The 15852-nt window shown below is 51.0% G+C and overlaps 1 protein-coding gene across 3 annotated transcripts; it reads right to left on the bottom strand.

The window, feature by feature from the left end:
* Positions 1–249: 249 nt before the first annotated feature.
* On the bottom strand, positions 250–7143 carry LOC120657214 (protein RICE SALT SENSITIVE 3-like). 3 transcript variants are annotated; one of them, XM_039935489.1, is made up of 7 exons: positions 6376–7121; positions 6183–6236; positions 5865–6047; positions 5581–5695; positions 5448–5489; positions 5256–5312; positions 250–1201 (listed from the first exon to the last, which is right to left on the bottom strand). In XM_039935489.1, the coding sequence occupies exons 1-7, from the start codon at positions 6510–6512 to the stop codon at positions 737–739; spliced, it is 1053 nt and encodes a 350-aa protein (XP_039791423.1). In that variant the 5' UTR covers positions 6513–7121; the 3' UTR covers positions 250–736. The 3 variants fall into 3 exon arrangements, with proteins under 3 accessions (XP_039791423.1, XP_039791424.1, XP_039791422.1); XM_039935488.1 differs by lacking the exon at positions 250–1201 and adding an exon at positions 4361–5043 and having other exon boundaries at positions 6376–7143; XM_039935490.1 differs by lacking the exons at positions 5256–5312; positions 5448–5489 and having other exon boundaries at positions 6376–7128.
* Positions 7144–15852: the final 8709 nt, after the last annotated feature.

The raw sequence follows: 15852 nt of genomic DNA, 5'->3' as shown, positions 1-15852 counted from the left end.
CGTACAGCGATCGGTTTCGCAACATTTGTTACGTGCGCCTGCTGGCGATCGACCACGACACGGACGGACGTTTCCGGACCACGACACGACCACGTCGGTTTCCTTTAATTTCCGGACGCCGGCCGGGACATGATCATCAACAGGAGCTGCAATTATCCATGCCTCCTGCAGAAAAGCTGGTGCCATCGATCCATCCCCACCGCAGCAGGATCGACGTGTTCAGGTCTGAAACCGCACGCAGTGTTCACGTCTGAAGCGTCGGATCATCACCGAAACGCACACAAACTATTATAGGATGGTCACGACACGACTCATCAGTGGTACGGTGCAGCATCCATGTCCCTGAACTGGGTGATGCACCGATGCTAGCACTGCTTCACCTAACACGTACACGCACACATTCAATAGCCCGGCCGATCACTATCCCTGTCGATCGATCGATCTTACAACAACCAACGGTCCGACCGAGCGATCGATCGACGGGCCGGGTACACGTACGTGCCGTGCGTACGTCGAGGTACGGCACGGGCACACGTACAGCACGGCGCATGATTGGCTCCGCGCCGAGCAATCATGCGATGCAGCGGCCTCCCCGGAAAAGGGACACCGCAACTAACTACCACGCCCGCCTGCCCGGCCTGACGCCTACGCGCAACTAGCTTAGCTGACCGGCCGGCCCATGCACTGCATCACGCGCGCGCCGACTAGGGACGGACGGAGAGGAGACGGGGACGGACTAGAAGCCCTCGCCGGGCTTGCTGGCCACGTTGACGTAGTAGGACGCTGTGGCGGCGGCGACACCGCCGCTCCCCGCGGCCACGTCGACCGCGCCGGCGCCGTGGCACTCGCCGCGGTCCGCGGCGTCCGCCTCGTGCTTGGCCATGTCGCCGGCGGCCGACGCGGGGTCGACGGAGGGCAGCTTCGACAGCAGCGCCTCCAGGCTGCTCATCGACGGCACGATGTACATCTGCGCCGCGGTTGTGGCCTGGCCGCCGCCGTAGGGGTCGTAGCAGAGGTCCATCTGCGGCACTACGAGGCCGGCCGGCGGCCAGCCGCAGGCCGCATCCGCGGGGCCGCCGCCGACGCACCCGGCCGCCGGGAACGCGGCCGACGACGGGTGCGGAAGCAGCACCCCCGGGATGCTCTCCAGGTACCCGAACTTCCGGCGCAGCATCACCACGTAGCTCAGGTCCTCCGCCACCTGCATGCGTGCGCCGGTGTGCAGCCCGATCGAACACGGGCGCGGCAATTCGTCAAACACAAACAGTACGTAGTAGAAGCACCACAAGATCGTGATCTCACGCACACGTCAGCATGCGCGTCATACCGCGTCATGCCGTGCATGCATGCAATTATAGATGTCCATGCAGCCCGCAGCCCGAGAGCCCGCCCGGAAGCCCGGTTTTTTTGCCCGGCCTGCACCGTGCCCGGGCTGCCACGGCCCGGCACGAAACAAAGAGGCCGGCCCGATGGCGGCCCGCCTTCCCCCTAACAGCCCATGTAATCCCCTCCCATCCCCCGGCCCAACAAAAAAAATCCCCCAGCCCAACAAGTCTTCCGCCGCCTCAGTTCCCCACCGCCTCCCTCCTCCAGGCTCTAGTCCCTCCGCCCGCCGCCCCGCGGTCCCGCACTTCGCGTCTTCCGCCGCGGCGCCGCCGACCGCCCCACGCCCCCACAGCGCCCCGTCGCCCGCTGCCCGCCTCCCCCAACTCCCTTCGACGCTGCTCCCCCTTCTCTCCCCCACCTCCGACGCCGCTCAATCACTAGCGCCGCTCGCCCCCGTCGCCCGCTCCCCCAACCCCCTCCGGCGCTGCTCCCCCAGATCTCCACCTCCGGGCTCCGGCGCAGCTCCCCCTCCTCTCCTCCACCTCCAGCGCCGGTCGGAAGCTCCGCTCCCTCCGAGCTCGGGCGAGCGGCGGCCAGCGGGCGCGGCAGGCACGGCCGGCGTGCAGGCGCGTTGCAGTAGGCGCGGCCGGCACTGCGGCGGCGGCCAGCACGCGCAGCCGGTGGATGCGGCGACGCCGTGACGGCCAGCGGGCGGCACGGCCGGCGCTCCGACTAGCAGGCTTTTCGGGCGGCCCGACACGGAAATGAGCCCGTGGGCCCGTGCCTGGGCCGTCACTACAGCCCGTGGGCTAGTCCGGCCCGGCACGGTGAGACATAGGGCCGGGCCAGGCACGACCCGGTGAAAGGCGGGCCAGGGCGGGCTCGGGCTCGGGCTCGGGTCGGGCCGGGCGTGTGACAGACCCACCGAGTTAAAATACTTAATTAAGCGTAACCGCCATCATCTGAACGCATCAGCCGTATTAGCTTAATTAAGTGTAACTTGACAGGCTGTTTCTAACCCGCAGGCCGATCGAAACACACCAAAAGTCTCACACGAAGGCGAGCGCAGAAGGTACCAGCACGATAAAATCTTACAAAAATAGTAAAATAATAATATTAAAAATTTTACAAAATAGCTTAAAATTTAAATTTTTCAAAAGAAAAGATAGCAGCGGAAGAGAATCTAACTTACAGAGCATTTTTACAAGAGAATAGGTAAAATAAACTAAATAAGTCGAGAACTACCGAGACGTGAAGACAAGGCGCAACATCGAGCCCACCGATGTAAAATCTAGTTAGCTCCTATTCCTGAAATAGGGTAAACAACAAACCCTGAGCAACTAATACTCAGCAAGACTTATCCGACCAGTGGGTATAACTTAGCCCATATATCTAGACATGTAAGGCTTTCTAGCTGGTGGTTAATTTTGCAGGAAAAAATTATAAAATGAGTCTTTGTTTTTTTCCATTTTTAGCTCCAAATTCTATATGATAAAATCATCAACTAGTATTTGCGCCTGCTAAGCAATCGTAACAAACATAGAGTAATAATTCATGATAATCATTTCCAATCATCACTTAAATTCCATATAGCATTACTATGATGCGGTGCTGCGATCAAGGTGCTCATATCCGAGAGCGACTGACGGCGAATCGATCCGCTTTAACCTTGCAAGGTGAACCTAACCAACACGGCACGCGTATGCCCCGTCGGACCACACGCACCAACCATTCCCCTCCCCGCCTCGAACTACAGGAACCAGCCCAACGACATATGGTCAGCCGAGCTCAACGTGAGACCACCAAAAGTAAACAGATGCATCCCCAATTTTCTGCGACTACTCGACCACCCCAAGAGTTGGGTGCGGGTTCCTATACTTTCGAAGCAAGGCAGTACTCGGCTTACCGGTTTCGACTACCTCCTACTCTCGTCATGCGGCTAGTACAATTCAAACTCGATCACAGGGCCAGACAACGAACGGTCCTTAACCGACACAGACGGGGCTAGCCTTTCCCCGCCCGGTCTCCAATTTCTTTTCCTTCTCCAACCTATTCCAATATTCCATTTACTCAAAATAACGAAATATCCTATATCTCGCGAGTGACCAGAAATCACTCGACTTCTACCGAGATCTTATTAAGCATAGCATTTATATCGTCCTATTCATACTAGTATAACTCCAGGAAACCTATGGATCATGCAACTAGAGTTCCAAATAATTCCTAAACCTAATGCACAAGTAATATAAATATATATAGGTGTCATAAATTTGAAATAATAGGGCATGCACCGGGGCTTGCCTGAGGGTAACACTAAGTTAGTGTTAATATTAACAAGGTCTTGGGCCCTTCCGACCATTGGGCCGGGTCTTCACGAATCCCCTCTCAATCATGCTTCACCGATCCTGAGCTTCACGATCCATCTGTAGTCGACGTTCTCACCACGTATTCTATACGAATGCTTATGAAATGCCAATTAATGTACATGCATATAAATAATGCGGATATAATTTCACAAACACGAAGCAACTATTGACCGAGTATAAACGCTACGATTCTCATATAATTATGACTGTCAGCCCTACTACTATCGGTCAGACCGGTATACCAAACCGGTCAGACCGGTCTGGCCTGTGTGCGACTCGAGACCAAAAATCCGGAGTATCCGGACATATTCTCGGAGTATCCGGACTCCCAAGCCCGGAATATTCGGACATAAACTCGGAGTAGCTAAACCACTACAAACCCGGAGTCTCCAGACCCATACCGGTCAGACTGGTCCAAGCACCGATCAGACCGGCTGGCCGAAAATAAACCCTAACTATGTCATATAACACTGGTTTAGCTCTCTAATTTAATTTAACCTGATTCTTCTTAATTGTAAACTATTCTTTAATTTCCAAATAAACCAACACATGAAGAATTCACTAACACCTCAACTATATTTTCTAGGCCGGAAACTTGTATAGTGGACTACACATGCCTAAACTAAACCACTGCCTCGGTTTCATAATTTTTGGACTAACAGATTTGCCGAAACTAATTAAATGAGTCTAAACACCACTTAAACTCTACTATGGGCAAAAAGGACACTTCGCAAGAACAAACATTTTTCCCTTGTAGATACAGATGTAACCAATCTAACAAAACTAACTTTGTATTTTTACCATTTTTCCTTGATTTATTAGGCAACCTGTAGTTTTCGCTGAAATAACAAAAATTAGAAACCAACCACCGGAGACTCCGGGTTTTACCCCAGATTCTCCGGACACAATGTCCGGAGTTTCCGGATAATTGTCCGGAGTTTCCGGGATCCCTAGTCCGGAGAATCCGGATGTATATCCAGAGTTTCCGGGTATACCTAAACAATAGCCAACCTCGCGCACCCATGGTGAATGGCGGCGTGCGCGGCGCACGGAGCGGCGGAGAAAGGGCCGTGAAAGGGGTGGGGAAGGTGGAGGAGCTCACTAGGAATCCATTCGCATGGTCGATTTGGGTGGAGGAGGACCGGAGAAGCGGATCGACGCGAAGTGGCGGAGCTCGGGCGGTGCTCCCATGGCGGTCGGCGGTAGGGCCGTCGATTCCCGCCGGAGAAGGCTCGAGCAAGGCTCGTGGAGGTGCAGAACATGGTTGGGGAGGCTCTCGCGGAAGGAAATGGACGAACGACGGTCGAAGATGGCCGGGGCGGTGAGAGCGGGGGCTCAGCTCGAGCTCGGGCTGAAGGGAGAAGCGAGAGCTGAACGAGAGAGATGAGGACGGGAGCAGGCAGCTCGGGATAGGATAAGGACGTGGGCGGTCCGGAGTATCCGGGCACGTTCCCGGAGTATCCGGGGTATTACAGGGCGGTCCGAATGGACATCTATACATGCAATGCAAACAAGCTAAGCTGCTGCTGGATGTACCAAGCCACACAGTGTCGATCAGGGTACCTTCTTCAAGGAGCCGAGCTGCACGACGCCTTCTCTGACGGCGATCAGAGCAATGGTCTGCAAGAGAGATGGCGACGAAAGACGTGCGTGGTCAGCTTTGGCATGCCGATGAGCTCTCTCTCTCTCTCTCTCTCTCTGTTCTTTTTTCTCAATCAAATGGGAGTTTTATTTAGCTACGGGGCTCTACTATACCTTGATACCAGACTGGAACTGGGCCTCCCAGGTCCTCGGATGCTGCAAACCAACCGCACACAGGCAGACAAAAAACAGAAGTGTTCACTAGCTAGTTATGTGCTGGCTGAGGATCGGAGAGCTAGACGCTTACAAAATCGGCAGGGTTGCTCCATGAGGAGATGAGGTTGATCTCGTGCTCCTGCGGCGGCTGAGCCTCCTGGAACACCCACTTGTGGCTGTGGTCGGCTGCCACTTTCCCTATCAACCTGCAACGCATCACCACACAACGGGCCCGGCTAATAAGCTCGCTAGCTGATTAGCACGTGATCAAATCAAAGCCGTGTTTAGTCAGAGCTAGCTGCGGCTGATGGAGTAGCTAGTTGTTGCCGCCGCAGCTAGCTAGCAAGCCTTGCGCGCGTGGCCTACAATACATACCCTTCGCCGTAGTTGTAGATGTCGTGGGACATCTTGAAGAAGAGCTCCGGCTGCAGGCCCTGCTGCTGGTTGGCCTCCTGCCCGGCGGCGCGCTCCGTGTAGGCGGTGGCAGGAGCAGCTGTGCCCTCGTGGTCACAGCCAGACGCCGCGAAGTTGCAGAACCCATCCTCCCATGCCAGGATCCTGGACGTTGCACTCCCAGGTAGTAGGGATCACGTGTGCAAGCAAACGCAAACCGATCGATCCATAGATATATAAGAAAATTGGAGAGGAATAATAATAAGAAATAGCTTGGTTGGTCTCATCATCAGGCCGTACCAGTTCCTCCTGTTCCCTCTGGTCCGGTCGTAGATGCCGCCATGGAGATCCCATCTGAACAGCGCGGTGGGTAAACGAATTAGATGCCGCGTTCGTCGAGGACGACGACAAGAACCAAGCGCGGATCGATCGCATGCTCGCTCGAGGAAGATCGACGACGACCACGGCGAGGCGGAGTTCGAGGAGGACTCACTTGGGGGGCGGGTAGTTCCTGGGGAGGATCCGCCAGAAGACGGCGTACACCCACTGCGCGTCGTCGTGGGCGCAGAGGCTGCGCAGCGTGTGCTGCAGCAGGTGCGTCACGGCCAGCGGGCTCAGCTGCTCCTCCATTCCAGCCGCGGCGGCCGGCCAGTCAGCAGCTCGACGGACACGCCTTCTGTCTTGAACAAGCACCGGAGGCTTATGGCAGATGCCTGGGCTGCTGGGCTCCAACCCTGGCACCCCTTGTATGAGCTAACAGCTTGCTTGGATTCCTTCACTCGCTTCTTATCAGTGATGATCAAGATGGGTTCACTGCATGCTGGGAGGAGCTAGCTGCACGCATGCACTTTATTTTCAAGCAAGCTATGGTAGCTGAAGAAGAGAGCGACTAGAATCTAGAAAGTGGATGGATGGAGAAGGAGGTAGCGTTTCCTTTTCTTGCTTGCTAGCTTCCACTTTTGATCGCTCTGCCATCGGCCGGTTGCGACTTGTGAGGGCAGGCCACCAGTCCACCACCGGGGAGCAAACCACACTTGCCAACCCTGATTTACACAGCTACCACAGCATGACTCTCTCTCTCTCTCTCTCTCTCTCTCTCTCTCTGAGTCGTCGTGCTACAGTGATCACTTTAATGAGGTGCTAGTGCTGGTACGTTTGCTTCTCTCCTCCCACAAACTTAGGCCTCCTCCAGTAATTGTAGCTAGAACTAGCGACGTCGCAGGACGGCACAGCAGCAGCAGCACCTCGAGTCACGTGCATGTGAGGGAGAGATCGTTCTCGCTAGCGAGTACTTAGCGCTAGCGAGAGGAATTCTGGGCTATTCAACGATTAAAAAACTAGTTTCGCTAGCGACTTCGCCCTCCACTGGAGGAGGCCTTAGGCATGGACCATATGTCGCACAACTTTCTATCTTTTTTTTTCATATAGAAATTCTTATCATTAGTGGGGGATCATCCTATCATCCGTGAGCACACAGATCCTCGCTGTCTCCTTGATGCCCGCATCAGACCCCAAATGGAGTCTTCGTAAAAGGAAACAATGCGCTGGTGATGGCTAGCCTATCTCTGGCGACAGCGTCCATGCTTGCTCCAACTTGTCTTGTAAAAACCAGGGTCCTTCAGAGAAGTAAAGGAATCATGTTTAAAAACCTGCACATTCATGGTATCATCTCGCAACTTTTTTCCCTAAAGTTTACCTATCTCACATCATTGCTAAGTGTCTGCTAATTAAGCCAAAAATTACAGGTTCAACAAAGGGCAAAGCGCCACATGAAAATCATGCTAAATTAGCCCGAAGGAATTTTTCTCACACACGAGAAAGCATGTACTCCCTCCATCCAAAATTATTAATCGTTTTTACTTTTCTGGATATATAGATTTTACTATTTACATAGATATAACATATATCTATATGCATATAAAAAAATATGCACCTAAAAAACTAAAAAGGATTAATAATTTGGAATAGAGGGAGTATCTCGAAAGAGCTTTGCCAGCACTATAGATCAAGGCAGACTAAGTTGCCATGAAGTCACCTTTGAGGTGAGACAAGCGCGAAAGTAAAGCGTGAGGGCAGGGGTATGGAGCAAGGCAAAAATATTTCAGATAACAGAAATCTTGTTCTCTGCACAACGAAGTATGGACACTGCCATGCATGTTAACTTTGCTGTCATACTATTAGGATTTGAATCATATTGGGCAAATAGTCATGCATCCACAACCTCATCACCACATAAACCCAAAAGGAAAAAAAACAGAGAAAGAAAACCCCGCTTTGGAACAATGAGAACAAAAGGGTCGGCGTCTGAAGGTCGGGTGAGCAGTGAACTAGTAGCTGTAAGGTACTTATCTTTTGGTCAAATATCATGTGGTTTCGTCTCTTCCATAGACCATAGCACCGGATTCAGAAAGCCATGTTCTCAAGTGTGTCATGGCGGAGGTCAGAGGCGAGGTGAGGCAGAGAGCACATCCCCTAGCATGGTCCGGTCGGGGAAGGGAAGACGTGCGACCCCAACAACCACAAGCCATGGAAACAGGCGAATTGGAGAAGGTGCTCCAGGTGACCAGGGTCCAGGGCCCCTCTGGCCTCTGCTCCGGGGCAGAACGGGCAGGCTTCAGATTCCTTCAGCATTTAAGTGAATTCACAAGATTTTCACATGCATGGGACTGTTCATTTCGCATTTTTATCACAAAATTTTGCAGACCTGAAGCTTGAGTTGGGACTGTTCACAGTGACCGGTTTACAGTGGCACGCTTCTCTGCGTGTGTGGAGCCTGGACTCACCTTTGTTTCCGTGGTCAAATGATGGAGATGGAATCGAAAGGCTCTGCTGGAACAGCATCATACCACCATAGAACAACATGGGCTGTGTTTAGATCCTGCGAAATACTGTAAAATTGGCACTGTAGCGAACTGTAGTACTTTTTCGTTTGTTTATGGTAAATATTATCCTACCATAGGGTAACTAGGCTCAAAAGATTCGTCTCGAAATATACATCTAAACTGTGAAATTAGTTATTTTGTTTATCTACATTTTATACTCCATGCATGCATCTTTTGGTACATTTAATGATTCAATGTGATGGGAATTTTGGAAATTTTGGAGGAAGTTGGGGGAACTAAACACAACCATGGAGCAGGGCACAGGCCCTACACCTCACACTCTAATCTCTATCCGATGGAAGAGAGTGACCGAAACGACTGGGAGTGTCTCAGCAAATTTTTGCAGACTCCACTACTCAAACTGTGCTAGCTAGCAGTGTCTCTGCGGCGCCAATGTGTCTGTGTGGCCCTGGAGGCCAATAAAGATGCGAGGTGTGCTGCCGCTGTTGAGCAGGGAATGGGGAAGTTGCCTGCTGTGGCCGCTGCTCCCTCTTGTTCTGACAAGCTGGACCGCCACTCTCTCCCAATAATATTGTTGTTTGGACCAAATCAGATCTGCAGAATCTGTGTCCATTGGGATGCAAGTCATGTAGGCGGAGTGAAAGCTGTCCATGTCCATGTGCATCAGAATGAAAGTTATTCAGGTTCAAGCCAGTTTTTCCCCCTAGATACCCAATAGTGAACACTGAGCTACTCTGGAAAAAAAAAAAACTCAGCAAAGCAGAGCACCATCCTTTTGACCGACACAAGCACCTTGCGTCCAATCCTTGGGTCAATCACAGCAGAAGCCTACGAGTCCTAAGCTTGCATCATTGCATGCATGACGCCTTGCTGCAGGTTTGAGCTCATCTCGATCTGGAATTGATGGCAAATGGGGCGCATCCTGCAAAGAGCTAATGATCAGCAAGGTCAGGGATCGGAACCGCAGAAAGCATGGCCAAGCATTGGTTATCATCGACAAGGATGGCCACTAGTTCAACTTAATAATTCCTCCTGCCCTACTTGTTGCTCATATGCATGTTTGCTTTGGGAATTTTACTGGCTCTGCCTTTTCTTTTTCGAACACGCTACCTCACGGTACAATGGTAAAAAAAATAGTAGTCTTGAAATAAGAAAATAATAAAATAATAAAATATCAAGATAACTAAGAAGTCCTGATGGGCTCAGGCAAACTTTGATCAAATGGTTAAGATCGACTCAAGGGTGACAGTGGATGGTAGAAGTAATAAGCTCACAAATACCATACACCTGTTTTGATCCAAAATTTCCATTCCTCAAAACAAATAGTCCATTTAGCTCCGTAGTACGGATTAGTAGGAGGCAACTTGTTGACATACGTCGCTTTTTTTTAATATCTACATAAATTTCGAAAGATATGAAAGCTCTATCACTCTCATAAGATCTCAATTTTATGACAGATACTGTGGACCAAACAGGCCATGGCTTCCATGGAGTAAAAGTGTACGTGCAATCCTTCCATGCTGCTTTCCGTAGCCATCTGCCTGTCTACACCTTCAAGAGGAACTAATGCTGAAAGAGTCCCAAAAAAATTGCTGAAAGAGTCATGCATGCTTGGTGTAGCTCATGAATCATGAATAACATACATGGTGCCAAATTGAAGATCACATGCATTTTTCTTTTCCTTGATCCCTTGCTACTCCTTATCCATTGACTGCTCCCCATCCAAATGAGTATGCATGGGAGGAATGCAGATGCTGTGGGAGTGAAAAAGGGGTGGGGAAGGTATGGGCTTGAGAGATGGCCATGGATAGTAGCCAAGATCACAAGGCACTGCCGACAATTTACATCCAGCATGCCGCGCATGCACTTCTGAGTCTTCGCGATCAGTGTCGCCATCCCCTCCCCATGAAAAACTGAATGCAACAAGGCTGACGAGGTCTCATGAAAGCTTTTGTATGCAAGCTACAACTGAACACGGAATAAAGAATTTTCTTTACAAAAAAAAAGCTACAACTGAATATGCGCAAGATACTGGCAAGGAAATATGGGCGTGGAGTAGGGGCAGTGTTCGCAGTATTGCAAATTTGCAACAAAAGCGTCCCGCCGTCGTCCGTGGTCCCTTGGAGGAAAACACATCCTGATTTGTGTCTCAAGGCTACTTGACTGAGAGTCTGATATAGTGGCGACGAGAGTGAAACTGATTAGAGTTTCTACAGAACTGAACATCACCAGAACTGTGAAATGTGGATGTGGATTCGCAGCTGTCTTTTCGTATTACTGCAATGAGATGATTGCGTCCTCTACGGAAATTGTTCAATTCTCGTTGAGACAGTATTTTTTTTCTTGATCTTACCCCCAAAAAAGAGTTTTTTTTCCTGTGAATGGAATATATGAATGTAAGATGTTTTTGAGATCATATTTAGGGCCTGTTTGGCAGGGCTCCGGCTCTTCCAAAAACAGCTCCGGCTCCTCAGATGGAGTGGCTTCTCTGGTGGAGTTAGAGCTGTTTTAGAAAATGTTTGGCAAAACAGCTTCACTTGTTAGATTGATGTGTAAGCCGCGTAAAGCCACGATTTCATGGCTTCACCTTGCCTGTGTAAGCCGCCGATGGCTTCAGGACCGACTTCACACGTGAAGCCGATTACAAAACAAACGTTTGGAAGAGCTTCACCAGAAGCCGCTCGTGGAGCCGCTCCAGAAGCCCTCCAAACGGTGCCTCATTGTTGTTCACCAGAATGCGGTCTCCGTACATCTGGATTGCCACAGTTGGACTGTAACCAATCATCCAAAGGAGCTGTGCTGTGGTCGGACCAGAATGGCAGACCTGTGACAAATTTAGGCCCAGATTCAAGGCTGTGTCGCTGCTGCGTACGGCCAGAATCTGCGCCATTAATTTTCAACAAGGATCATGACTGTTCAGAATTCAGAAGCGTACTGTATGTCACTACGGAGTACATTAGTAGTTTGCTCTCTCTCTCTCTCGCGTTCTGCATCTCTACTCCACATACTTCTAATAATGACCTCTCTTAAATTTGGCATGAAATGAAATTCTCTTTTTTTTTTAACTAACAAGCATTAGCAAAATGATGTTAGCAAGAAATTTAATTTCTGAAACAGGCAGGAAAAAAAACTCCTTGGTCAACCTGACAAACCACTCGACAGATCGTCCCAACGGCAGGTCGCAATGCTGAGGGAGCTATCTAGTAGCTAAGCATTCGCATGCAGCCAATAGGCCAATAGATAAATCAACGTCGCCATGCATGGATCGGCAAGAAAAATTCCAAAATGGTCACGTGACCATGGCTCCCACCCCATCATATCATTGTAGACCGTGACTCGCGAGTGCGAACACGATCGATCGATACGCGGACGCGCGGGTGCAGCGACGGCTACCAGCAGGTGATCGAAAGCAACTCGATCCCTCCTCGCCGCCGGCGGCCGCGCCGGCCGAGCAGCGCCTGTCATGCTATAGCTTTACCCTTACCGTCCCCCGCCCGCGACCTCTCAACTTGCACTGCCCACCGCCGTGCACTCATCATTTCCATGGCTCGATTCGACGATGCCCCCTTCGTTGTCGCCTCGCATTCAATCGGATCGCTCTGTTGCCGGCCCGAGTGCCCGGGGAGAGGACGGAAACAGTAAACGACGGCGACGACGCACGCGTATCCGGAGGGGACCCGGCCGGATCCGCTTGACCGGCCGGCGGCCGCCGTCCTTCTCCACGGCTAGCCCTACTCCTATCCAGACCGATGGTATCTCTACGCGTACGCGGACCCGGCGTCCCTCGCGCACGTGACGTGGCGGCACCAGCAGTTGTTCGTCCATCCATCTCCGGCTGCACTCATCAATGCGGCAACGACACGGCAAGCATGATGGACTACTGCTTTCACAGGGAAATACGGAGCAAGAGACACCAAAGGATATCAGGATACACAGTGAGTGTAGATGCCGCTGATGGGCGTGTCGCTGGCGGCCTTGTCCGGGCCGGGGGGCGATCTTGTGGATAGGTTTTGAAGGGCCGAAACCGGCGACCAGAGGGGTGAATGGGAGCCGATCAAAATTTCTTTCGAAATCGATCTGTCGGTCTATATCCCAAAATCACCGCAAACCCTGAAACCTAGGATATGAGAGAGTAGCTATGGACTAGCTATCTCCTAGTGAAAAGCCCTAGGTAGCTGCGCGGAAGCAAAAAACCAACACGATGCAAATCGCAGAACTGGACTGCAGAGACCGGTCAGACCGGTTGCACAGACCGGTCAGACCGGTCGGGCTGGGAATTCAAATTCCAGACCGGTTACTCAGACCGGTCAGACCGGTCGCTCCAGACAGCCCGCCAACAAGGCTCCAAATGTCAAATCTCGAGAAAACGAAGTCCAAATCCAACGAAACTTGGAGGGAAGCTTCGCATCTACCCCATGAACATATCCCCAAGAGATCTCATCCTAAAGATCAAAGAATCTTGAGAATTCGAGGAGAGATCAAGAAGGATTGGGGTTTTCTCAAAAACTCAATAACTTCAATTCTGAAAAGCTAGCAATTCCAGAAGGTTGGGCACGAGGATAGAAGCACGGGAATCACTACAAAGAGCTCAAAGAACCGTCTCGATCATGTGCATCAAAAACAAAATGAAAATCCATCACCAAAGAGCACAAGAGGGACGGAATTGGATTGATTCAAAAGCCCAGAGGGCACAAGGAGGATAGGACCTCCTTTCCCAATCAAATCCAATACAAAGTCTCACAAATCCATAATCAAATCCTATTCTAAAGAGAGGAACAGGGAGGGAGACACAGAGGCGGCGGCCTGGGAGGAACAAAATGACCCACGAACAGAATACCCAGCCGCAACTAACCTAATATAAGTGAAGGGGTATTTATACCCGCGGAGACCGGTCAGACCAGTTCCATGGACCGGTCAGACCGGTTGGTTAGACCGGTCAGACCGATGCCAGGGACCGGTCAGACCGGTTGGTCTGCAAATTCCCCCTGTACACGATCTCATCTGACGGCTGAGGTTCTTTCTTCGCAATGAAGTCTTCTCCATGATGCCGCCATCTTGATGAAGATCTGGTCCACGGTTTTGAAGGGTCCGCGAAACCCGGGTAGGTGGCCGGTTTTGAGAAAACCGCCAAAACCTCACGCGCGGGAAGATTCCCTCCTCCACGCCGTGGCCCTAGACGTCGTTCCCGCCTCGGCCTTCTGATGGCCCTAGACGCCGCCCGACACCCGTCACTACTTCGCCCGCAGCGAGGCGCTAGACGCCGTCGACGCCCGTCGCCTCCGTCAGTCCCGAGACCGACGCCCGTGCCTCCACGACTTGGCGTCTTCGACCGCCGTCCGCCTCCTTGGTTTTGTGGCGCAAACCAAGAAACCCGCCTTCCGTCGCCGCTTGCGCCCTCGATCCAGGAGTGGATGCCACAGCTGCTGCCCGGTCTGAGCTCCGGTCCCGGCTGCCCTTCACCGCCGTCCACCGCACGGTCCATCGGCCACAGCACCTCCACGGCAGCTCCCCGTCGACACTCGACACCCGTGTACCTGCAATCCAAAGACCAAGCGCATGGCGCAATCTCCACAGAGTCGCGACTACACCACGGTTAGTCCACTCCACGTGTTGACCACCCGTCAACACCTAACACTCAAAACAGGCACTCAAGAAGGAAACACAAGAACATAAACAAAACGCACACACAGCAGTTAGCCTGACACAAACACAAGCCAAAATCAAGCTAACACGCCAAAACCTCCAAGTCATCACGACAATAACTCATCACAATATATGAGGTCAAGGTACTTGTCAACTTGACCTCTCAATCTCCCCCTTGATGAGTGCATTGTCGAAAAGATGACATGAAAGCGAGAACAACCCAAGCGAGTGCCCAAAAGCTAGATAAAAGCTAAGAACAAGGCCACTTGACATGAGCAAGGATCTAGAAGACTCCACAGAAAAACTGTTTGGCTCCAAAAGAAAAAGATCACAGCTCAACACCGCCAAGGAGTCAAAGGACATCTTCGAAAGACCCAAGAAGCAAAACACTCAAACCAATTTTGACAAGCGTTGTCAATCACTCATCACCAAGCAAACCATTGTCAATCACTCATCACCAAGCAAACCAAGGTATTTATTGACATGGTTTGGAACATTTCTCCCCCTTGATGAGTGACTTGACACGAATCAAGCACAAAGAAATGGTTTGAAGTGCAAAAACCCGAAAATCTCATCCAAATGATCAAAAGCCAAAGAAAAGTCAAGAAGGATCACATGGAATGAGACAAACCAAAGCCAAAAATCGGTCCCCAAAGACATGGGCAACGGCTCTACGCAACCGATCAACAAAGCATGACCCCTCAAGAAAGAGGCAGGGCTCAGTCATGCAATGGCAAAGCACCGGTTCCTCCAGAAAGAGGCAAAGGCTCAACACAACCGATGCGAGAGCATGCAAAAGCTCAAACTCCCCCAAAATGCTTAACCTCTCACAATATGCACAACTCCCCATGAGTGCATCACTCAATCTGTCAACTCCCCCTGGATAAATGCTCAACCTGAATGCCTACTCCCCATCAAAGCATGCTATGCAATGAATGCTGTGCAGAGGGTGTACGTGAAACATTCAGGCATACAAGGATATGATCATCGAGTGACATGCATGTGTGCTTCATAAATAGGAACTGAATCTAGCTCAACAGGATATATCAATCAAGTCTAGAGCTAGCAAGTTCAGTTCATCAAAATATAAAAGCATCACCCATGATCTAGCAACAGCAAGTAGGAGAAAGAAAGTAGTGCTAGTCAAACTCATACAAGGTGATCCAAAACAGCCATTGTATTTTATCACGAATTAATTATGCATATCAAAACTTATCAAGCAAGTGAATTTGCCAGGGGTTGAAAGTTTGTCATGCTTTACTTAGCAACGAGGCCAAGCCTATGCCAAAGGCAGTCAGAAGCTTAAGGCACTCGCTTCAGTCATGCACAGCCTTGCCCGGGTTCTCACTAGTGATATGTGAGCCGTCCCGAAAGCTCGATCAGTGCGACAAGCAATCGCACCTGGATCTTTTCATTTCATTTCAGACATATTTTGAATAAATTTAACAATTTTTAGCTCATGTCAAAGAATACAAGCCACACTA

Source organism: Panicum virgatum, chromosome 1N (assembly GCF_016808335.1).
Source record: "Panicum virgatum strain AP13 chromosome 1N, P.virgatum_v5, whole genome shotgun sequence".
Lineage (NCBI taxonomy): Eukaryota > Viridiplantae > Streptophyta > Magnoliopsida > Poales > Poaceae > Panicum > Panicum virgatum.
Note: the sequence above shows the minus strand (reverse complement) of the source record. Positions and strands in the feature narration are given on the sequence as shown.